The sequence below is a fragment of the Gouania willdenowi genome, chromosome 9, assembly GCF_900634775.1.
Source record: "Gouania willdenowi chromosome 9, fGouWil2.1, whole genome shotgun sequence".
Lineage (NCBI taxonomy): Eukaryota > Metazoa > Chordata > Actinopteri > Blenniiformes > Gobiesocidae > Gouania > Gouania willdenowi.
In genome coordinates, this window is record NC_041052.1 from 20,518,256 (window position 1) to 20,544,818 (window position 26,563).

General features: G+C 38.0%; 1 protein-coding gene across 4 annotated transcripts in view; it reads right to left on the reverse strand.

Moving 5' to 3' along the window:
• Positions 1 to 26,563, reverse strand: part of rtkna (rhotekin a) — a 95,328-nt gene that overhangs the window by 29,888 nt on the left and 38,877 nt on the right. The window contains exon 1 of one of the 4 annotated variants that reach the window (XM_028457734.1): positions 15,195 to 15,665. The exons of the other annotated variants lie outside the window; for them this stretch is intronic. Within the exon in view, the coding sequence (XP_028313535.1) occupies positions 15,195 to 15,218 (24 nt within the window). The 5' untranslated portion in view covers positions 15,219 to 15,665. Of the gene's footprint in view, positions 1 to 15,194; positions 15,666 to 26,563 lie in introns of those variants that run through there. 4 annotated transcript variants of the gene reach the window in all.

The following is a 26,563-nucleotide window of genomic DNA, read 5'->3' on the forward strand; positions in this document are numbered from 1 at the left end:
CATGTGCACAGGTCTTGCTTATGACCGCCTCGGCAATTTTAGCATTTGGCTGATGAACAAGCAACAGCTGAGAGAATTTCACCCTGTAAAAGACATTCGTCTGGAGCTAAAAGACAGTGTAGGGAGCTTTGAATAACTTCTATTAATTATAGGCACACTAGAGCCTGATTGTCCTTTAGTCTCTGTGCAATGAGTCAAGTCTGCAACACAGAACACGCTGGAAGCTGAAACAGGAAGAGTGCATGCATTGCACAATAGTGATATACCGATATATAAAAAAAATGGCCGATATTATTGACCAATTTTTGCGTATTTTACGTGTATCGACATTGGCCGATGTGGGCTGCTGCGTTCGCCGATCCTCATTATTTACAGAAAGCAGAAAGACTTTTTACTTGTTATAGTTCTATATAACCTGTTTGTAACATTTTCTTTTTTATTAAACTAACATTCGTACCATTTGTTATTATCATCGTGTAATTTTTATGATGTAAATTGAGGGAGAAAAAGTAGAATTGGCTCCAAATATTGGCTCAAGGCCAAGGCTGATGGAAAAAGAAAAAAAAATCGGCATCGGCCTAGGGCTGGGAGATTTTGCCTGAAAAAAAAAAAAAAAAAAATCTAAAAAAAAAAATTTGATTATTATTTTTCAATACACTTAAAAATGACTGCAGACATCAGATATATTGTCAAAAGTGCAACTTTATTAATGTGACTGTCCTCAAGAGTTAAAATGCCTAAAACAATCTCAAAATAAAAAGTAAATGAGGTTCTGTCATTCAACATATTCAAACTTTAACCCAGGTTTAAGCAAAAGTGCTACAGCAACTTCACAATAGCTTAAATTTTCTGATGAAGAAGTCAGATAACTACATATTTTATAACATATAACATACTGTAACTCTTCAACTACTCAAAAAGTAAATAAATGTAAACAAAGAGGGGGCTAGCTCACACCGCGCTACGGTAACCTACAAGGACGGGACGCGAAAAAGTCCGAAAAAACTGTGGTGGGGAAAAAATAAAATAAAAAATAAATTTTTTTTTTTTTTTTTTTTTTTTTAAAAACTCAAATTTGCAAAATAAAAATTGTTTTTATCTAAAAATTCGATAAATCGATTAAATCTATTTTTTTTTTTCCCCAGCCCTACATTGGCCCTAAAAAAATCCATATCGGTCTATCGCTATTGCACACAATGATCACAAGTACAGGTTTACATACTTTATGACTGTGTGTGGTCTTGCAACATATAAAATAGATGTTCTTGGGACTATGAATTTATGAACCATGCAAGAGACATCCAGAGGAGGCTAATAAATAACTGTGGACTGGAAACGAGCCACATTCAACCAGCAGGGTAGATTATTATGAGCAACAGCAGCAAAACCACTAATAGCAGTCCCGCCATCCTGCTTGTGTTTCACCTCTAGGAGAGGACAGAGAAACAACACTGCCTGCATTAAAAATGTTGGGAAAAAAAACTAAACTAAAATTACACAATGACCTCTTTAAAATGTAAGTTGGTGTGAACGGGATATAAGCAAAACTCAGACAGGGATAGAGATACTGTATATCGCATTTGCAATACCATTAGAATATTAATATTTGGGGGATTAGGCTTTTCTTTATTATTACAAAATACAAATCAACCCATTCACATCTATTACTGGGAGAAAAAAAGAGGAAAGTAATGAATTGGCTTTGACTTGTGATTAAAAGATGAACTGGCAAACTTGACACTCTAAACTCTAGTGGGCAATTATAAAATTGAGAGACTCACACATACAGCACTACTGTCACCTCATTAAAGCACTTTACTGGCACACTCAGCGCCGCAAACTGCAGATTGGAGTGAAACCTCTGACAGACAAGTTCATACTGTATTATTAACTGATTAGCTGGCTTTTACTTTAAAGCCTGAATAGAATGAGGGAGAGGGGGTTAGGAATTGAGTGGGCATAAAGCAGATCACTCTAAGTCCCTGATCAAGTGGTGCAGAGAGAGTAAATGGGTTCTAATCTCTCGAAAAGGCTGAAATGCATTCATTTAACATTGGCGCGTGCACAGTCAGTGTAGAATCATTTTCCACATCATGACAGCCTGTTCTTTCTCTGACATTTACCACAGTTTGAGGAGAGAGGTGTTTGTGAATGGAAATTAATTGTGCCACTTATCGCTAGGGCTGATGTAGCCACACAGAGCGAGCCGCAGAAGGTGATGCAACACTTTGCTTTTTTTTCCCTCACAATTACTGAGTGGATTTTATAAAACATCTATTAACACAACTGTTGTAATGTCAGTTGTAAAAGTGGTTGTGGCCCTAACAATGAAATGTTCTATTAGTGCTGTGAGGTACTGTGTATTAATATTTTTGGTGATTCATTTTAAAGACATCAAACATTGTTTTTTTTATCATTACACAGAAAAGAAGACACATACCAGACTTACTGAGCAGCACATTGTAGGATTGCAGATCAAATGACATTTCATACTTTGGTGCAGCCTTGGGTGATCTATGTGCAATGTTTAATACTCATTACAGAAGAGACCAGGGTTTGGATTAAAAAAAAAATGCTAAAGGAATGGTGTATTTACTACTGACTAAGGGTGTGTCATAATATCGATATATAGATGTATCGCAATATTTCGTCTTGCCGTACGTTATCAATATACTAGCAGCAAATATCGAATTATAAAAAATTTAAAAAAATTTTTTTTTGTATTGCAACATACAAGACATGATGAAAACAATACCTAATATATATATATATAGGTATTGTTTTTATCACATACACACACTGCACAGAAATAATGCAGTACATACACAGTACAATGAGACAATGGGTGAGGAGTGAATATTATATATTTAAAAATGTACAGTGTGTGTGTGTGTGTGCGTGTGTGTGTGTTAAGAGCCACTGTGCAGTATACACTGTTTTACTGGGCTGTAGATCCTGTGAAATGGATTCAGTGCAGTCAATAAATTGTGAATTTCTTCAGTGACACAGATATCTTAATGTATCGTAGATGAAATGTCTTGCAATATATCGATTATCTCACCTCGCTGATATGATCATGGGCAAAAATATCGTGACAGTATTGTGTCGCGAGGTACCTGGCGATACCCAGCCCTACTACGTACTGCTACAGTAAGCAACAGTCACATTATTCACCAGGTTGTTTCATTATCTGATTAAGCAACGCTTTACTGTACTTGTCTTGGTGCCACTTTTCAAGACCTTTAATACATACTTTATCAGGTTTAGGTTTGTAGTTCAGCTACCGTATTTTCCTGCATATATGACTATTTTTTTTCTTTAAAGTTGAGGGTGTGGCCAATGTGGCGGTGAGCTATGTGTGTGGATTTTTATCAGTCCCACACATGTGTCCAGTGAAAGTGGGTGTCGGGACTCGGCAGAATATTACTGACAGTCACTCCTACAGCGAAATGATTGAACTGTAACAACCACTGAACATCACAGTGAACTGAACGTTCAAAAACAAGTTCCGGATAACGTGGGGAAAGTGAAACCTCTGACAGCTTTTTAATAACAGGACGGATGAGACGTAGTCCCTATGCAGGACGGTGTCCAAGTGGAGGATTTTTGCATCAGAGCGAGTGACAGCATAAGTTATACATTTGTTGAATATTTGTTTTTATTTTCTTATTTCTAAAATAAGATGTTTGCTTGAAATAAAAAGCAAATACCAGTATGAAATTGAAGTTTGTGAAGCGGGGAGCTGTGCGCACGTATGCATTTACAGTGGGTAAATGAGTGTATAAAAAGTACAATAAGGTTTAAAATATAATATTAGTCAGCTTTTAATATTAGGAAATAAAAAGTTGTCAAATCACCATGTTAGGTTAGACAAGAGCAATCGCACACAGGACTCTGATGGACAGCTGACGTAACTGACACACACAGAAAGAGAGAGAGCGTTGCAATAACCCGGACAAAGTAAACATCAGTCAGTTTGTAATAAACGGAAACAACAGTATAAAGTTGCCAAATCACCACGTTTGGTTTTGTTCGGAAGCGATTGTGTCCGGATTCTGACTCAGAGTCCGGACTTGGTGCGATCATTCCTGCGGCGGTATTTCATGGTAAGAAGATCGGATGGAGCGGTATAGTTGGTTCCAGTGCAATATTTACAATAAAAAGCTGTAAATGGACTGATATGCAGACGTGGGGCAGTGATGGGGTGACTTCATGTAGAGAAGGACACTCATCAGATTACGTTCCTGTTCAATTTAACCTCTGTTAAATTGAACAGGAAAATAAAAGCCCACCTACCTGCCTGTTCTGATTGGCCGAGTCGTCTAAGCAGGTCAGAAAATGGATGGGTGAATGAAAAACACAATCTTTTTAAAAACACAAATCTATATATTTTCCTGTGCAAAATGCATTTCACAGCATGCCTGTCACAATAAAAGTTTGTTTAAAAATAAAAGACATGTCCAACATGAGAGGCATTAAGAATGTATTCATTTTTGACCAGCTGTCCGCGACCCGCTTTTGGGTCCCGACCCACCAGTTGAGAATCGCTGGTCTAAAGGACACCCTCGTCAGCCAATAGAGTGCGGCCTATGTGACGGCGTGGCTATTACGTGGATTTTTCTTGAAAAATTACAAAATTATTGGAATGCGGCTAATACAGCGGTGCGTTTAATAGCCCGAAAAATACGGTAATTAGGGGCGTTGGGAAAAAAAATTGATTCGGCGATATATCGTGATATTACATCGCGCAATTCTCAGATCGATTCAAAATGCATCCATATCTATTTTTTTTCCACTGCAGGAGACATTGTAACTGCACAAAGAAGTGCACTGACACCTGGGCATGTTGACCAGCTTGTGGTTTTTTTTTTTTTTTAAACTAAAAAGAAAGCACTAACTTTCTACATTTATTTGCTGTTCTAGGCATATACCTCAGTTAAGTTGCACTAAAGTCAAAGTTGGTTTAAAAGCCACAGGCCGATTGTATGTTATTTTTTTATTTGAAGTTGTTGGCACATGGCATGTTAAAGCTAATGTTTTGAGTGTAAAATATGCCAATAAAATATATTTCATACATAATGTTCCCATGAAGGTGTACAAATTCACAGATTGGTTGTTTCTTAAGTCATATATGAATATGAAAAAAAAAAAATGCAATAATAGCCTTACAATTTAACATCGGGATATATCGTATCGTATCGTGACCTACGTATCGGGATATGAATCGTATCGCCAGATGCCAGGCAATATCACACCCCTAATACCCATTGTAGTTTTACAAAGGTTAGAAGGCAGTGTAAACCCTGACTGATCACCAATTACATAAACTTTGCACATAACGTTTAGGTTTTGGATTAAAACCTCAGTTCTTGCTCTATGGCAGCCATCTAAACTTTGTTTAACCAAGTGACCTTAGCTTCAACGATGCAAGCAAGCAGAACAAATGAAGATTGTGGTCCTTTTAGCAGTCAAACCCAGTCAATCAGTAGGAAAGTTGTTTAGGGCATTACTTGTACAAAAACAAAGTCAAAGAGTTGTTGTTTTGGTAGGATTGAAGACAAATGGCACAGGAGGGAAAGCTGCAATTCACAAAAGGTGAGTGCAGAGGGTAAAGGGTTGTATTCCCGTGGAAACCCTGCTGGGTCTCGTAACTCTAAACTCTATTCAGTATCAGAAGTGGAATGGGGTTGACCATTGTGCTTCTTCATAATCTTAACTCCACACACCGCAGTCCATGGATAAAGCTCTCAATACCTAAATGTTGGAGACAATTATTCTTTAATACCCTGCCACAACTTTACAGTCACACTCAGGGATCCTCTGTAATCCTCTGTATGAGGATAAGGAAATCTGGGATAATTAGGTCAGCTGGCCTAGTTAGCACTCGTCTTTCCTCCTTTCTTACAGAAACACATGCAAAACACATGGTTCTGGCCAAAGATGTGCAGGACTGAGCTAAAATCAATGTAAGAGAAGTATTGCACATTTGTTTCAGAACAGCTTAGATAAGAAAAACTGAGGTTTTGTAAAACCACAAGACATTATTGTAGTTGCAAATAACTCAAAATACATACATATATCATTCAAACAACCTGCTATATTGATTGTTCATCACTACAACCCTGGTTGCCTTATTTTACCAATGTTACAAATGAAATCTATATAAAAGTGCAACTGTATATATAACTAAATGTGCTGCTCTCTCGTGCATGTATCCCTGAGCTGTTATCGACCAGAGTTCTGAAGGCAGTGAATATCATTAGAATATTAATGAAGCTGCAGCATTACGGAGCAGTGTGTGAGCAAAGCCAGATATCACTAAGCTGACCCTCTCCGTCCCTTTGCACTCAACAAAGGGCTAACAAGCACTGCTAATGTCGTCGATGAAAAATCTAATCATAGTTTTGTAGACAAATTTTTTTTCATGTGATAAAAACATTATAATGACTGAGTTAAAAAAAAAAAAATCATCATCATCATGAAAACAAAAACTATATCAATGTGTTATTAATTTAATTAACAAAAAACAAAATTAAATTATAATGTTTACATGGAACAAAATCCAGTCCAAGTTTGTTTTGTGGAAGCTACGGACTAGTTGGGAAAATATTTGATCAAAACTACTTTTTTAGGTGGAAGGCCGGTCACACCAGTGGCCGACTGTGTTTTAAGGAGGCAAGATTGTTCATGTGTTTTAGCACCGATCACATTTAGGACAGTGAATTGAGACTGCAGGGTTCTCACCAGGGTTCTCTTTTACAGCATAGGTGGATCGCGTGGTGCGTGATTAAGCACCACCCGGCACAGACAATTTTGAAATGTATAACTCTCAGAGGGCCAAATTTAGTAATTATTATCTTTTTATCTTAAAGCTAAAAGTTATTTTGTTAAATTGGTGAAGAGTCATGATGAATGGAGTAAGAGAGTTACTCATGGTTGGTATAGGTACTCCACTCAAATACTCCAAGCAACTGGAGGACTTAATTTTTGGCCCTGCAGAGAAGAATTAGGAGCCGTATGTGTTCCACTGCCTTGACTAATGATGGTCATATTAATGTCATAGGGAAGCTATGTAAGATGAGATCAATTCCAAGACCCTGTCCGTCCTTTAGGGTCCACATTTCACAGCACTTAGAGTCAGATCTGGTTACCAATAATCCACATATCCCTCAAATCACGTCTGCATGCAGGGCTCGACGTAAAGCTTGCCTGGGGCTACGGGGTGGCTTCACTGTCCCTTAGAGGAAGATGTGTCGGACAAATAAATTCAATCACATAGCATTGTGGGGAAATTAATGCAAAATTATGAGAAATATTTTAGCTGATATGAATCAGGTGAAGCAAACCATTCATGATCTGCCACTTAATAGATTTCTGGTATCTTCTAGTAATTAGTTGTAGCAGCAGTGGTGTTCAGGTGTTTGACAAAAACAGGTTGGTTTGATAAGTGCTGTTAGGGTGTTAAATGTGTATGATAAGAGTTTAAAGGAGTGTTTTTAAACCGTGGTGTCGATAGAGATCATCACGAAGCCTAATCTTTAACAAACCCAGATAAACTACTAAAAAAGAAGAAATAAAATCATGTTATTGCAATGATTCATGGATTTATTTTGCAACATAATGATGCCTTCAAAACATTTGTAATGTGATTAAAAAACTCAATATGTGGGGGCGTGCTATTGTGTAAAATAACTAATGATGGTAGCATGAATGTTTTTTTTTTCATGTATAAGGTGAGATGTGGCTCACTTTTTTTCTATTTATTTAAAGGACAATGTGCAGTTACATTATTTATGGTTAAAAGACAACTGCACTAGATTTAGCACCATGCTAGTGGTTTATCAGAACTGTTTTCTGTTTGCTCAATAACATTTTTTAGGTTTCAATGCTAAAAGAGAAAGTGGTAGAAAATAATCTTCATCGGTTTGAATTAAAATGTTACATGACCAACTGTTAATTGCTGAATTAACTAGGCTAAATATATCACAACTGGCCCACATTGGTCAAGTTTTTACAGAGCTCTAAACTTGGCTTGCCTACTTCAGTATTTCGGTATCAGAAATCATAGTTGAGTTACATAACAAAGCCATCATGAGCATAAACCCGACCCTGCTGATGAAGCACACCAAACTTCTGCGGCCTCCAGCGGGCGCAATTCGGCCCCTAGCCAAAAACAAACCACATATTCGTGCCACTTTTTCCATGAAATTAGTACTTTTTTTGCACCGCGATTGTGTGTTTCGCCTCTAGCGGGCGCAGTTCCGACTCTACCCAGGAAAGATGCATATATACAACATAGATACATATTCGGATTTGGGCGAAGTAGACCTTTCCACTGACACCTCATTTGGCCCGATCCGAGCACTTTTGGAAAACCAATGGGAGAAGCACTGTCGACGCTAGAGCCACTTTCACACTGCTCTCTCCCATAGATGCAGTACACGGAGGCGGTGCCCTTCCTGCGTGTGGCCGTGGTTCCAGCGCCTCTAACTGACACGCTACCAGCATTTCAGAGCAGAGAGAAGTGCTTGTTTTTCCATGATTTTGAGACCTCATTTTATATACTCAGTGATTTTTTTCATCTTTCAATAGTGGCTCAGTGGTTGATGACATGTTTCTGTGGTGTGACAAACTCACAACACAAATTTATTTCTGCTTTACACAGACTTTGAGAAACTAGTGAGAAATTGATTTGATTGAAGGATGCTAGGGAGGGTTAGATAAAAACCAAAATCTGGCTAAATAAATAAATCCTGTAATGTAACCTGAATTTTGTTTTACATCTTGTTGTAGTTATTTTAAACTCCTTCACCTTTCTGCACTGTTTTACCCTCTCAATAAATACACGTAGTCAATGCAGTGGCTGTCATAAAAGGAATGAAATTGGCTTTATTAGATGTGTTGTATTTTTTTGTGATAAAAGTGCCTTATAAATTAATTTTTCTTTGCTTTTTTATTATTGTATATTTCCCCTAGCATTTTGTGGTGCAACTCACACACATCCAGAAGTTGCAGGTGTAAAACAGCCTGTAAGGCAGGGCTGTAGAAATGATTGACTGCACAGCATCTGCCTCCTCAGGCAGCCATGATAAATCTGACTGTGTTTTGTCGCATTAGCTCCATGTCTCATGGTCCGTCTGCAGCTCAAACCATCAATCCCTTGACAATCTTTCTCTGCATCATCAGGTCGTCACCCCTCTCTAATTGTCCATCGCTTTGTTTATCCATCCATCTTTGATGCGCGAGTGTCCTTGTCTACTGAAATGGCATCATAAGGTCAAACTGTCTGTTTGTTGCTTGCACAAATACAAATGCTGTTCCATTAGATTATTACAATGCAGGGTGTCCCACTGCATCAAGCCCGTCTCGTTTCTAACCAGGATCCATTCACACAGTTGCTCATGTCAGGATGAACTTAGAGGACTGAGCCAATGCGCCTGCAACAACCGCCTCTGAAAGAGGTAACGAAAATAGGCTCAGGAAGTGAGCACTACAATGGCAACGACAACTAATGTCAGATTAGAATCAGAAATCCAAAATTTTAAAGGAGAAGGAGATAGCTTTTTCCATAGTATAAAGAACATGTTGGAATAATTTAAGTTAAAAGATACACATTTGGTTGAGGATTAATGTAGCACTCTATATTCACTCTATAATCCTTCATGCTATCTGAGACACTCATGGAGAGGTCTGTACACACATACTGCTCCAAAGTTCTGCCATAACGGGCTGTACAGAGAGTAATAGGTTTTGACTTCCCCCTGTGTTCCAGAGGTTGTGGAAGTCCTTCCTATTTCATTTCCACTACCTCCTGGGAACAATCCAGAGGGCAATATCAGCAGAAAAAAGCAGAATGACCTCTACTGCACAGAGCAGGAGTAAAGGTGGCAAAAACTAAAGGAAAAATCAAACACGTGCAAAGGTGAATAAAGGCTTTGCAGTGATGGGAAGAAGTAAAGACAAATAGTCAAGTGGATGAGACACTGGAGATATTCATCCTAATAGACAGCTAGAGAAAAAGAGATGGAGTACTGGGTGGACATTCAGAAACATTGACTCCAAAGCTCCTCTGCATTAAGTGGTTATTGACTGTAAGACAAGGGCCAAAGGATTCCTCAGCTAGTGAACAACTGACAAGATACAGACTGCCATCACACAAGGGGGATGAAAACAATGGAGAAGATAAGCAGGAATTCATCATCAAATCAACTATCCTATCCAACAAATTATTTATAAGGGTAATTAAAATCCCAACAACCTAGAAACCTTTCCTTGTTAGAACTTGGTATGATCACAGCGAGGAAGCGCTCTGTCACACCAGAGACCATTTCAGGATTAACCATTAGACATGGATGTGCTCAGAACAGTAGAACCAAATGATCCTCTCAATGCTCTGCATCCATGCACTGAACACACGGACAAATTCTTTAAATAAAAAGTCTGACCTTCAAAATTGTAGGACAGCCTGAGTTCAAACCAATGCAGAAGACCTTTTAAAATCAATCAATAACCATGAAATGCAAACTATCTCTCTAGAAAAGGGCTCATCGCAGCCGTGATGGATCATGGACCATGTCAGGTGCCCTCAGGCCTGTCCTAACAGCAGCACTATATACAGTATATAGTCATCAATGGACTACATGTAAAATCTGATTTCCTTGCCAGACTTTCAAACTCACAAAGATAAAATACATGACAAATGTAGTCTAAAGTGTAATGTGCTTAGAAGGCTTAGCTTACTTACACACTGCTGCACTAGATCAATGTTGGAACCTAGTCCGCTATCGACAACTATCTTTTCATATAACAAACTATCCTTTAATATGGACAAAACAAAAATTATGTATTTTGGAAACACGCTAAATAATGTTGAAATTAGGGTTTCTCTTGATGGCAATCACATTAAATAAGTAAACAAACCTGAATTTCTTGGCGTTATCCTAGACAACCAAATTAGTTGGCAACTGCATATTAAATATGTTCAAAAAAATATTTCAAAAAGTATAGCTGTACTCAACAGAGTAAGACATGTTTTAAATACAGCACACGCCACACTCTTTACTGTTCAATAGTTTTACCATATCTCACATACTGTGCAGAAGTTTGGGGAAATAACTACAAAACAAGATTACAACCATTAGTTTCACTTTAAAAACAAGCAATATGTGATGTTCAAAATACAGGATATCTAGTCCACACCGAGCCACTATTCAATAAATAAACATTACTAAAATTAGCAGAAATTGTAGTTTTTCAAACAAGTAAGATAGCATGTAAAGCACAACAAAAACTTCTCCCGAAAAAATTTCAGAAATTATTTATTGAAAAAGCTGAGACTTTCGGTCACTACACGCACGGACAACAAAAAAAAAGCTTGTGTGTGTCAGTAAGCGGTACCAGGTTGTGGAACAGTTTGTGTGTTGGAATAAAAAAAGATCTAAATTTAAAGCAATTCAAACATAAATACATAAAGTTTATCTTCTCAAAGCACAAGTGTTAAAGGGATAAAATTGTAAATAGGTGTGTATATACTTGTGTATGTGTGGACAAATGAATGTATAATGGATCACATGAATTGTATAATTATATATATATATTAATGATGTAAATAGGTGTATATTATAAGAAGATTATATATATAGTACTAGATATTACAAGGGGTAGGATCATATACAGTAAGAATATACTTCCTCCTACTCCTGTTCGAACATGTATTGGCTTCATGAGCAAGATTTCTATAGCCTTTGTTCTCTCTTTGCTTGTTTGATTCATTTTCATTTATTTAAATTACCATTATCATTATCATTATTTTTTCCTCATTGTGACATACACTGCTGTTGTGTTCAAGTTCAAAATCAAATCAAATGTTAAATGAACCATCTTTAAATGTTTATTTTAACTGAAACATTGGGACAAACGTGTTTAAGTGTCACAGATTTCTTGAATGGGACAAGATATGTTTTTAATAAAATGCAAAAAGGATTTTCATTAAATATTACATAATTGTTAAATGTACAAATGTTGCATGTTTTACAATTAGTTAAAAGTTGTACTTAGTGAAACGGGAACATGATTTTCTGTGAAATGGAATAAAAATGAAATATTTGCATAAATGAAGAGAAATAAAGTGTTACATGTGAAAACTTAAACAATCCCGACCTTTTTTAAGCTACTGCTTGTCTTACATCATCATCTTACCCTCTAATTAAAGTGAAACCGTGAAAATGAAAAATTCAAAAGGTGCTTTTCAAACTAATATCCCTTCGTACTATACATTAGCTTTTGAAGTAGCTCAAAGTTTCAGAGGTTGGTATAGATTAGAGATCCCCAACCCCCGAGCCGTGGACTGGTACTGGTCCATGGGTCAATCGGTACCAGATCGCACAAAAACAATACATTATTTACGTTGCATTTATTATTTGAGCCTGAACGATGTTTTATTTTGGAAAATCACCGAATTCCCTCTGCAACATCGGTCTATCCCTCACTCTTGACACATGTCAAGGTGCCTGCTCGGTCACCGGCCGCAAAGATGCTTGTTTTTTCGGAGCATCCCCTTTAAAATGTGCTTAAAGGGGATGCTCCGAAAAAACAAGCATCTTTGCGCAAGGTATAAGAGCCAGTCAGGAGTTCCCACGCACCAAGCCCGCTCCGCATAATACACGGCGACCGGCTCTCTACGGGTACATCTCAAAAAATTAGAATATCATGAAAATGTTCAATATTTTTTGTCACTCATCTCAGAAAATTAAACCCATATACAGTATGATATAGGCTCATGGCACATGTGAAATATTTCAAGCCTTTATTTCTTGAAATTTTGATAAATACGGCTTACAGATAATGAAAACCCAAAATTCAGTGTCTCTGAAAATTATAATATTACATAAGATCAATAAAAAAGGCTTCTGAAAAGTATGTTCATGTCTATGCACTCAATACTTGGTTGGGCCTCCTTTTGCATGAATGACTGCGTCAATGCGGCGTGGTATGGAGGTGATCAACCAGTGGCACTGCTCAGGCGTAATGGTTGCTTTGATAGCAAGAGGTCAGTTCCTCTTGACAATACCCCATAGATTCTCTAAGGGGTTCAGGTCAGGCCAGTTTGCTGGCCAATCAAGCACAGTAACACCATGGTCATTGAACCAGCGTTTGGTACCTTTGGCAGTCTGTGCAGGTGCCAAGTCCTGCTGGAAAATGAAATCAGCATCTCCATAAAGCTAGGTAATAAAGCCTTCAAAAATGTTTTGCCACAAGCATTCTGCATTAAAAAAACAAGCCTTTGGAGTATTTTGAAAAAAAAAAAAGTGTAATGTGAACAAGACAGACAGAGGCAATGGTGAGTTGTATTTTTCATGCACTTTATATTTGTTTTCGTGGCATATCTTATGTTGAAGGCCTGTTTAACGTTGACGCTTCTAATAAAGTTATATACACAGTGGAATCACGTTTATTATGATATTTAGAAAATTAAATTTTTTTGGCCAAATCTTAAAGGCCGGTCTGAGAAAATATTGTCCGACATTAAAATAGTCAGTGGGGCAAAAAAAGTTGGGGACGCTGGTATAGATGTTTCCATTATCTAAAAGCTAAGGAAGTCCCACAGAAGAGAGAGAAATCATATTATTTGGGTAATATGCTTGTGAAAAAATTTCAGTGTTGGTGAAATATAGTGAATACAAGAAGCTGTCACATCTACCAGCCCGCTGGACAAATACAGGAACACTAAATGACTACCTGTCACACACACTTTGGCATCCTGGTCACTGATTTTATAAGAAGCCCATAGGAAGAATCTAGAGGAGTCCTTCTTTAGAGTTGGAGTGTATATTATCAAGGATTAACTTGGTTTGAATGTCAATGTGAATGGAAATCACACGAAACGCCAGTAAGCATGTTGCTGTTGTCCGTTCCCCTGTTCGCTCACATCATTTAGGAACGGCTAAAACTTAGATCTGAAGCATGTGTGTAATTTGAATGTAGTTATTTTAGTGTCGTTACTCCAGCTTGTTTTGGAAAGTCTTAGGGAAAGAAAAGGCTAACGTTTGGGAAGGGGTGTGTCATAACCCACATTATATTCCACCGTTGTCATATAATTCCAACTCTGAGTGGCGGGGTGATGTTTTACAGTTGCTAGACAACGTGGCATTGAGTGTGTTTGCCTTCAATGAAAGTTGTTAAACTTGGGAAGAAGAGAAAAAAAAAAAAAGTAAAAGGCTATCATTAAGTGTAAGTAAAGCATTTTGTATGTACTGACAGTACGCTATCTGCTGTAGACGATGCGTTTCATCACTAGCTTGTGGAAGCTTGTGCTAACGATAATCTGTTGTATTAGATGATATGATAGCATAGATGTATGCCTCATAGATCAATTAATCTAACACAATTTAATCCAAAAGGAAAGGAAAAAGGTTGAAAATGCTGCTTGGAAGTTTTTCATCTCCATTTTAAACACTCGCTTGTTCATCGTTTTTGCACATACAACTATACAAATATCAGGCATTTTTCAAACACAAATAACAATTCATCCCAGCTTTAATATTATAAGTTTCACAGCGTTATACATTTTATTGGGATTTTTTTTTTTTTTTTAATAGATTTTTAGTTAGAATATTGATATTTGCAAAACAAATTGGATTCCTGAATCGTTTCTGTCACAAGAGTTATTGTTATTGTATGACTGCTCAAATATGAATCATGATGATACATGTGTGACAATTTATCTGAAAATGTTTCTGTACCAGCTGCCAATTATTACAAAATAATTACCACAAGATAAAGTGATTTATCATCAGTTTATATGAATGATTCATTAACTAGTAGCAATAGCTTTGATTAATAGGGGTTAAATACGTCCTTTATTATGCTGTATCTAAATACACCCAGGGATGGGTTGAGATGCATCTAATTAACCCTCATGTGAATCAGCTGTGTCTTCATTAACTGGCCTTATTGATTACCAATGGGGTTCAACGCTCACTGCAGACTCAGGAATACACAAACCCTATTTCAAATGTCACGGATTTCTTTTTTCCAGGAGAGTAAACTGAAGCCATTCCTTAAACAGCTGAACTATGAAGCAGCCAATGCGCCTCACATTTAAAACAGCTCCCCCACGTTATGTGCCTTTGAGACCCGTGAGGAGCACAGCTGACATGTAATCAGAAGAACCCCTAAACCGTGAGCCACCTCACCTTGTGATACTTTGGTTGGTTCATCCTCCTCCGAGAAAAGCAAACGGATCCTCCAAACTCTCCAAACTGGCCCCGAACAGGCTTTTACGCAACAGCGGGATGCGTTCAGTGTCCCACGACCTCAACTCAGTCAAATCTCCCCTTCACACATGTCCACGATTTATATTCGATACGATACATCCAGAGAAAATCTAAGTTTGACATCAATCTGGTCCTCAGGCAGTGACAGCGGTCATGTGTTCAAAGCCCTCCTCCGTGCTGCCTTCACGACCCCTCATCGCTGTCGTCGTCGTCGTCCGAGCGGCTCTGGGTTGATTCACGCTCCCCACCAGCAGCGCAGGACGGACAGAGAGACTGACCGGGACACGGACCAACCGGGAACCGTGTCTGAGGAGGCGGGTGCGTGCGCGTGTACGACCTCGTAATCTGCGCGCACACTTGGAAGAGTGAACGGTCATGGAAGAGTGTGGCTGAGAAATGCAGTTTCCAGGATCCCAGGGGCGTTCCCAGCACTTTGAGGAACTGGTGCCAAAACACACAGCTAAATATACTCATGTTTCAGGTTTTTACTCAATGCTAATGGAAATATACATTGGCCAAGATTAAGATTAATCTTTGCTTGTTTTTGATTAATTTATCATAATCCCCTTGTTTGTTTATCTTTAATGAAATGATTCTAATGTCTTTTTTTTTTTTTCTTTTCTATTGTTGTGATAGATATCTTTGTTTTTATCCACTTATTCTTGTGTATTTTTATATTTAATTTGTTATTTGATTTTATAATATTTTATATTATTATTTATATTTTATATTTCAAATGTTTCTATATGTACTCTAATGGCATGTTCACACCAAACGCGTCCAAAGCGTCCACAGCGTCAGGTTTACATAGACAATATATGATGGACGCGCTTCTCGGAGCATCAAGAGGTCCCGCTGCACGTCCCACACCTCCTGGGCGGCGCGTTTTCAAGCTTTTGACGTGCGCCCGGCGCCTTCTCCGCGGCTGGAGTTGGGATTGTTGAACTTTTGGGGCGTATCGTGACGCGTCGACCAAATCAGGAGCTTTCCCCAACCGTGACGAATTCAGAATAATGAACAAAAAAAACACTAACTGGAGACAGATGGACAGGTGCTCTTCTGCTGGAATAGAGCGCCCATAGTTGGTGTCCTGGTAGGAGATGCGAGCGCCGATGCGGGTCAGCAGGTCAAACAGGACACGGGAGAGATGGAAGTAGAGCTGAAAGCGACTTTCGTCCGAGCGCAGCTCTGGTGAATCCGGAAACGGCGCCAAAATAGTTATATGTGATATAAATCTAGACAACTTTATCAGATTAAATATGACCAGAAAGATAATTCAGGGTTAAATTTGCTGATGCAAAATGCTACACAGGCACATTTATTAACAAACAGCTGTACAATATGTGCTACTTTTGGCTTTTTCACCTGTAAGGGACAGCACGTGTGAGTGAGTTCTGTAGTGTAGCTTGTTATGAGGAAGGTCTGGGTTAGGACACACTCAGAAATCCATCTAACTGAGCTTTACATGTTGTTCTGAGAAGTAAAAGCAGCAGCTCCTAAAACTAGTATTTTGATACAAAATTAGCTATAATATATATATATATTGATATATGCAATATTGTAGTTTTCTATATCGCCAACTCGATATATCGCTCAGCCCTAATTCTTAAATTATAAAACAGCCTAAATGAAAACATGAATGCGTATATGAAGCACATGTGTTTATTTAATATACTTATAATTCATATACAAGTCAACACATTGCATATTTTATTGTTAATTTCACGTTTGTCTTTAAGTTAGACATTTACATTTTATTTTTATTACATATTTTCTTATAATTTCTCATGCTCACTCATGTGGTTCTCTGGTATTGACTAATGACTTATTAGACACATTTGTTGCAGACTTTACATTCTTTAACACTTTTTAAAGCAGTGTATATTTATGGCGCTTGTGATTGGCTGATTTTTCATGGTGACTAAATCACAAATCTCGTGAGAACTGCCACTCAGGCCATTTCAAGTAGCAGTTGTCGCGAGGCTAGTGACGCCGTTTAGTTCAGTAAGGCATCTTTTAATTATTATTACAGTAAAATACGGGATATTTACAGGAAAATACTAATACGGGAAGATGGTGGGAAAGAGGGGTAAAATACGGGAGTTTCCCGGCCAAAACGGGATATTTGACAGGTATGGCCAATACTCAAGGCTGCATTATCGGTATCGTATCAAAAGTCACAAAGTTGTATCTGGGTACCCCTAGATTAAATCATGACCATAAAAGTAAATTGTACCATTTAACTACATAGATTAAGCCTATCCAATTGAAAAAGCAAACATTATACATGATCCAATCACAGTCATGTAACAGGCACATTAAAAAGCTATCCACAGCTGGAGCTTTGTACACGTCTTTTAATTCACTGATGATGATGATGATGCCATCACAGTCACAGCTATGATGTACTGCAACAGATTTTCAATGCATCCACCTTCTCCTGCTTGTTTAGAGTCATCATGGCGCAATGCACCCTATCTCATCTGACTCAAGCTATGTGACAGATTCAAATAATCAATTGAGAAATGACAGCCTGCAAGTGTGCACAAATCGCACGCTGTAATATGCACATGATTATGTACTAGGGGTGTTGAAAAAAATCGATTCGGTGATATGTCGCGATATTACATCTCGCGATTCTCGGATTGATTCAAAATGTATCCATATCAATTTTTTTATTTTATTTACTTTTTTTTTTTTGTACCTTTATTTAACCAGGAAAGTCTTTTCCACTGCATTAGACATTGTAACTGCACAAAGAAGTGCACTGAAACCTGGGCATGTTGACCAGCTTGTGTTTTTTCAAGTTAAGTTGCACTAAAGCCATTTTGCACTGTAGTAATTTTTTTTTAATTTTAAGTTGTTGGCACGTGACATGTTTTGAGTGTAAAATATGCCAATAAAATATATTTCATACACAATGTTCTCATGAAGGTGTACAAATTTACGGATTAGTTGTTTCTTAAGTCATATATATATTAAAGAAATCGCAATAATATCGGGAAATACCATATTGTATCGCGACCTGTGTATCGGGATGTGAATCGTATCGCCAGATGCCAGGCGATACACACCCCTATTGTGTACAAATTGTTAAACCAATCTACAGTTAAAAATCAGACCAATTCCTTTTGTGAATATAAAGTAGATCACTTTACTGTTTCATTTAGATTTCTCATAGAGCAGTTAATCAAACTTTTAATTCACATTAGTACAACAATGATTTATGTACATTTCTGTTTTCCTATGGTAATGGCCTGTTAGTCTTAATATAAATATTTCAACACAAAGACCTCATAGTGTGTCCAAAGAACAATGTTGGCAAGGTAATGCATAACTGTAGTCTGACAAATTATTCATATTCCCACTTGGAGACTAAAATAAAAGTCTTCATCAGGCAGAGCAGATTTAGTCTTTGTGTGCCGGCTGAGCTTCTGTACGGTAGGTGTGTAAGGAGTTGTTGTGCAGTGGAGCATGTCAACTTGTCGGCTTGTGATGAATGAGAGTGATTTGCAGCCAGATGGAAACAGAAAACACAGACGAGCCTTAGCTTGAATTAGCTGAGGGAATAAATCAGGGCTAAATTGTAGCAGCTCAGACGCTGACTTCAGGAAATCCGCACAGGAGGAATGATGACGGAGCGATGGGGTCGCATTATGCAAAGACAAAGACAGAGGTCAATATGGAATTGTGACAGGAAATAAATAAAAAAGCTTTCAGCATTGTTGACATTTTTGGGTTTCTGTCTTTCTCAATGTCAACTGAGCTATCTGAGTTTTGTTGGCGTGTCGATGGGAAGAGGGATGAGCAGCAGAGTTCAGATGCAGCAGATGACGTGTAGGAGGATCAGGATGAAGGAGGAGAACGTCTGACTGTGGGCAGCGTTGGCCAAAGGCAACAGAGCAACAAAGACCATCTCAGTGGTGCAACAATACATCTGTGCTTCAGACTGGATGAATAATGCTCTTTTTTTAAACTTCAGGCTGAAGACATTCACTGTGGGAGCACACAACTCTCCCACATACGTAAATACCAACAAATATTTCCAACGTGATACAATCTGTAACTCTTCCCTTTTTTTTGCATAAGTCTCTCTCAGCAACAAAACACGGTAAAGCCTTGGTAACTTAGGACTTAAGAGCTTTAAATAAACTGCAGTTAATCAGATTAAGCTTTAATCGGCCACTAGCTTTGCCAGAATCAGCCGCAGAACTGCTGTCGAGGGAGAAATTTCACTTACAGTTCACATAATGCAGCAAACAACCCACAGAATAAACAGAATTGTAAACCAGATTACACTAATGTTTGACCACCAAGCAACACTGATTTGATTTATAAACTGTGTTCAGTAGTGTGAGTGTTACAACATTCTGGGATTCAAGCACTCACCACTGCTTTTTCCCCCCAGACAACTTTCTAATCCTCCCAGTATCATTCGGTACCTTTCCTTCCTTTAGAGAAGTATTTCCTTGCCACATGTCCAAATACAAAATGTTCTTTAACATCAACCCTGTTTCCTTTTTTAGGCTAGTACAGTGGTTCCCAAACTTTTCACAGCCATGTCACAGTCAATAACAATAACCTAGCATTAGCATTAGTCATGTACCCCTTCAGACATTTAACCTGAAGCCATGTACCCCCTACTCCTACACACTTAAAAACATAATAATGTAATGTCATATACAATGTAGCCCTAAGTAAATTGTACCTACCCTGTTGACGATAATAACAATATATAATAATAATAATAATAATAACTAGAATATCTGTATTTCCTGAAGAAAATGCAAGTGAGGATGCATGCGCTGACTTGCGTCGCACTGCATTAGCTTATCATTGGCATTAGCATTATCAAGCATTAGCCTAGCAGTAGCAATAATCTAGCAATAGCATTAACTTTGCATCAACATTAACATTAACATACCAATAGCATTAGCATTTTACCTTAGCATTAGCATAGCCTAGAAATAACATTACCCTAGCATAACCTAGCAATAGCATTACCCTAATATAACCTAGCAATAGCAATAATATTAACATAGCATTAACATTAGCCTAGCATTAGCATTAGCCTAGCATTAACATTGACCTAGCATTAGCTTTAACCTAGCATTAGCCTAGCATTAGCATTATCCTAGTAATAACATTAGCCTAGCATTAGCATTACCCTAGCATTAACATTAAGCGCTCTATTTATATTCTAGTTTCCAATGTTGTCATTGTTTTTTCATTCACATAACCCATATGACAATTAGCGTACCCCATTTTGGGAACCTAGGGACTCTGATATTATAACGTCATATTGACAGCACTGCTTTAGTTTGATGGATGTATTTGTCAGTATTTGAGGGACAGACCTGTGTCCCCTTTTTACATAGACTTGGCCATTTTCCTTGAAAGGTATGAGCAAACAGACTTCCTTGTAACAAATCACTGCATTTTGTTATAAGCGTAGACAATAATCAAAGCTACAGTATAATCTGATTTAACTCAAACCACACTATTCCTCTGGTTGACATAAACATGATCATCTTTCAGCCCTCTGGTGGCCATAAAACAACACATCAACCTGAGAACACAGAAATGGTCTGACACTCTCTCCCTGGTACGTGCTGCCTAACTGGGCCATGCTCTGCTGGTTGTTTTTACAGCCATTCCTCACAAACGCAAAAACCCAAACCCTGAAACCTCTGATGAAATGCACTTGAGAAGGATTTACCTTGACACTTTAATTCCAGAAACAGATTTTTTTAATAGGAACAAGATTCGTGGCAATGGAGTGCATATTAATAATGCATGTACAGTGCAATTTTGCAGTTGCTTCTTAGTAATCTAGATAAGTGGCTCCCAAACTTTTCTTTGTCCCGTACCACTTCAAAAATGTAACCCCTACTCCTGCACACTTAAAATACATAATAATGTAATGTCATATACAAAGTATCTCTACAGTGAAATTTGTCCCTGAATTGTACCTATTCTGTTGAGGAATAATATATAATAAAAAGAATAATAATCTGTAAGCATGCAATAAAACATGCAGAATTATCACTTCAATCTGTCAATAAAACTATATTAATCCCCAAGTGGGAAAATCCAATTTTACACAAGTACGTGGATGCAGAGGGCATCAAGTATGTTTGGCTAGCGCAAAGCATGCAATGCAGCTCCTGCAACGTTTTCATACTTCCGTATTCATTTTTCTGTCACCACTAGAGGGCAGTCTTACAGAGGCCAACGTGTAATTTGTGGCAATGCATGGAGGCTCCTGACAGCTGCTTTATTTATATTCTAGTTTCCAATGTTGTTGCACTGTTTTCAGTTTTTATTCACGTACCCCCATGACAATTTGTGTACCCCTGGGGGTACCCATACCCAACTGTGGGAACCTAGGGTCTAGATCATTTCAAATTTTTTAAATACTATTCATTCACTTCTTGCACACATGGATGTTCGATATTAAGTATTTGCGACATGCCAATACAGTATTGTCCAGCAGTTAACTTCTGATATTGACCATTAACGATACATCTATAGACCCCCCCCCTCCTAATTTCAGGACACATATGTTGTCTCAAACAACAACAAACATCAGTTTTTTACCACCGGTGGAAAAACAGATACCGATGTAAAATAATATGGGCCAATAATTTTGCCCCTAAAGAATAAATATAAAGAGGTTTTAATACCTACCATTGCTTTTCAAACATTACACTAGAAAAACCTACTGCAAGCATGTTCATGGTTACTTGTGAAGTGTAACTTTAACTATAATAAATCTAAATTTAGCCAATATATGCATCATTTATCACATTGATTCTGATGATTAATATCAGCTTAAAGGTACTGCCGGCGCTACTGACAATTAGGCGCGGTTTCTTCCCTTTGTAACATGAGAAATGAAAGCTATGAAGAGGTTAAGGTTTTCTGTTGATTATTAATGCACAGTTTCAATCGTTTGGGCTTCTTTTGTGCACGGCTTCAAGCCAAACCTGGTGCTTTTAGTGCGCTGCTCTTGACTGTTTAAAAAGAAAAAGAAAAGGAGAGTTTGGCCATTCAGTTGTCTGTCCGTTACCCATTTCTTTATTTATATTTGATTTGTTCATAAGAAGAGAAGTGTCACTCATACAGGAGACAACAGCCCCAGAATAAGGGAGAAACTAATAAAATATACTGAATGTTTCATGAAATATGTATCACACTGACATCAATCATCACTAAAATAGCACAAAGGGGCTTTCATGCTGGAACACGAACAAAATGCATTTATCTCACAGTGACAGCTGTCAGTGACATGAGCTATGTATGGCACTGGGATCTCAGCCCTAAATAGTCCCCATGTTACATAACATCGTTGGGTCCAGTGACACACTGACCAATGGCACTGTGTTTCAGGGGAACTAAGAGTAACCATGTGTCTTAGCCAATCATATGATTCCATACTTTTGCTCAGGTCCAATAGAAAATACTGCACAGGTTTCTTAGTCTGAGTTCAGATAATATGGATTAACCTCTTTAACGCAGACAGACGACAAATTGGATGACATATGGGCCTCAGTCAACACATAAAGAGGCTCAAAGAAGCTTTTTAAATAGCTTCACTGATAGCAGGGCAACCAAGGACACATAGTTGTGTTACTATTACAGTTTTTCACAAAATAAAAGCCTTAATGATGAATGTCGGCTTTTTTTTGGCACTTTAGAGTAGCCATTAAAGGAAAAACATACATACAGATGTATGAATATACAACAAAAAAAGTAATAATTATAGCATGTGCATGGGAGAGGTAGAAGCCAATAGGCGTAGAAATAAAAAGCCACTATAATAGGATAAGGATATAATATAATATAATAGTGCCTGATCAAATATCCTTATCTTATTATATCCTTAATAGGATAATAATTTTTGTTTTACTTGGTTGTGTGCGGGTATATTTAAAGTTCAATAAATGTTAAGAGTTCTATTGGTGTATTTCATTACATTTCTAATATCTACATTTATATCATATGAGTGTTTCAATTGTCTTTCATAATCAATGTGTTTTAAAAAGAAAAGTATATCGGCCTCAAATATCGGCTTCCAAAATCGGCTTTAAATATTGGCCATCGGCTGAATTAAAAAAAAAAAATTTAAAAAAATTGGTATTTGCATCGGCCTTTGAAAATCCTTTGAAAATCCTCCTTTATACACTCCTTATAACGACAATAACTAGAAAAGCACTTGGAAAGCACAGACCTCCGCCAAGCAGCTTAAGCTCAGCCAACACACTCTGGTCACGGTAACATGGTAAACTCAGGATTACCATGACTATCTGTCAACATTGAGCTGTGTTACCATGACTACCTGTCTTTGAGCTGTTACCATGACTACCTGCCAATATTGACTGTTGAGTCTGAGATGACCTATGATATCATCAACAAAAAGTTCCACAGTGTGGGTGGGAAAATAAATGGGATATATATATATATATATATATATATATATATATATATATATTTTCTTTTAGTAGAACATCACCAAAATTTAATCACCTAATCAATTTTCCTGAAAATTTCATCTAAATCCAATCATAACCTTTCTAGTTATCTTGCTAACAGACAGACTGACTAAACTATTAAAAGGAGGCTAAAACAGAACCTTCCACTCTGCGTTTTGCACCTCTTCTGCACTTTGCGCTTGGCGGAGGTAATAATAATGACTTGGATTTATAGCGCTTTTTTCAAGGAGACTCAAAGCGTGTTACAGAAACCATTATTCATCCACACCAATCACTCATAAGGTGGTGGTAAGCTACATTGTAGCCACAGCTGCCCTGGGGCTAACTGACAGAAGCGGCCCCTCTGACCATCACCAACGTTCATGCACAAGTCATACGAGGCAATCTGCCTTGCCCAAGGACATAACGACAATGACTTGGATACTATAGAAATTTGAATCCCCAACTCTTCGGTTATTGGACGACCCACACTGTGTTTCCATTACCCTTGGAAGTCCGCAAAATCTAAATAGCTCAATAAAAACTGGTAATGGAAATGCCTGAATTTCGAAAAAACACTCAAATATCGCTAAAATGTTTTTACGCTTTCATGAGGAGGAATTTCAGACTTGTGAACATTGAAATGTGTCACAAAAGCGCTATGTTAACACTTTTTCTGCAAATACATGTGAAATAAATGGTTACGTGACTTGAAGAACCTGGTCCACATGATCACTTCTCTTCGACAAAACATTGCGCGGTACGTGTAGACACGTGTACGTGTTTTCTGGTAGAGAAGTGGTCAAGTGACCTGGTACGTCATGTTCTGTGATGCGTAATTGCGGAAAAGTGTTTCCATTGAGCTTTTGTGATAAATTTCAATATCAAAATGTCTGAAATGAAAGCTAATTTTTGCGATATTTGAGTGTTTTTTTGAAATTCTGGTGTTTCCATGACCAGTTTTTATTGCGCAATTTATATTTTGCGCTTTTCCAAGGGTAATGGAAACCCAGACTGTTACAAAATTGTGAGTGTGTGCACACAGACAGACACACAGACACACTGACCTGAAGTGTTTGACCCCGAGTACTGAACATGACATCATGTAGCTGCTGACTTTGTTCCAGTGATCTCAGCATGGTGAGACACAGCACAGCTGAATCATGCCCATCAACACCTCAAACCACAACAACAGGCTCCATTCAGCAGCCTTGGCCCTCAGATTCACCTCGGCTTTAGGCGCTCGTTTTTGCTTCTGAAATGCCAACATCGGAATTTCTCACAGTTGAGTTAAGTTTCGATTTACATCACGACAATCCATCGTTTCAGTGCTGAACCATTAAAAACATCATCCCAAATCATGTAATAAAACTACAAGGAGCATCATTTGGCTTTTCTGCTCTGTTCAGAGGTTACCAACTATTTAGTAGTCTGCGCTGAATATTTAACAGCATCTCACAGGCGCAGTGTAATTAGAGAAGTAGACAGAGATAATGTCATCATTGCATCATCAAAAAGGAAGCTTTTAAAGGTCCCTCGTGCCGCTGATAAAAGCTGGATCAAATCTCAGGTGGTGAGAAAGCAGCCTTTATACTGCTGACGGAGCTCTTCCACCTGCCACACACACACACACACACACACACACACACACACACACACACACACACACACACACACACACACACACACACACACACACACACACACACACACACACACGCACACGCACAAACACACCAGCAGTCGCATACAAATCTGTGGCCAGGGATCCCGCGGTGAGCTGTAATTCACTTTAACAGTCTGGATTGCTGTATAAACCCACACCGAATGATATAATCTCTGCAGTCATTGATGAAGCTCTGCAGGGGACTACGTAGGCTATTGGGGAAAAGTAACTTTAATTAAACATTTCGATTTCTGTGTGTTTTCAGACACTGGTTAGGAGAAACATGTCAGTAAAACACGATAGGATAAGCCAGGGACCGGAAACTCTATCACAGCGAGGGCCACAAAAATGTGATTGTATCTGATCCGAGGGCCACATTATCAACATTCCTGTCAGCATTTAGAATAATGACCAATCAGAGCTTTAACACGAGGGAAAAAGGGTTTTATCTTTGTCTGTGGCTTTGACGTTTTCTCAGTTTTAGGGGTCATTAAATGTGTGTGTCTTTGTCATTTCTTTTGTGTTCTTGTTTTAATTCTGTGTTTTGTTCTGCATTTTTGTTGTTGTTTTCTGTATTTTCCTGTCATTTTGTGTGATTCTGTAAACAGTCTGTGTGTCTTTGGAGCTATTCTGCAACGTATTTTGGTGTTTTGTGTGTTTGTGTATTAATTGTGTTTGTTTAAGTGGTTGTTGTGTCTGTCTTTGTTGTTCTTTTGTGTATTTTGGGAAATTTTTTGTGTACTTTGTGCATTTTGCTGCCGATTTGTGTGTTTTGGGAGGGATTCATATTCCCTCACACTTCTTGAATTACAATTTTTTGGGAATTGTTTTGGGGGCTGCAAAAAAATTTGACTGAGGGCCATCATTATTCTATGTTTGAGATAAGCGTTCATAAAACAAAATACCACTGAATCTACTTAATAAAACGTACAGTAACCCTGTGCAGAATCGATCTCATCAGGCACAGAAATGGATCACAAAGCATGAATTGTAATTATACGAGCAAACACAAAGGCAACAACTGCAGGCTTAATGAACCACTTTACCAAATGCTATTTTCTGACACTGTATATTTGCACAACCATCTGATAACCAGTCTGCACCATCAGCTGCGTCAACACCACATGTTGATTTGTTCTTAATTAGAT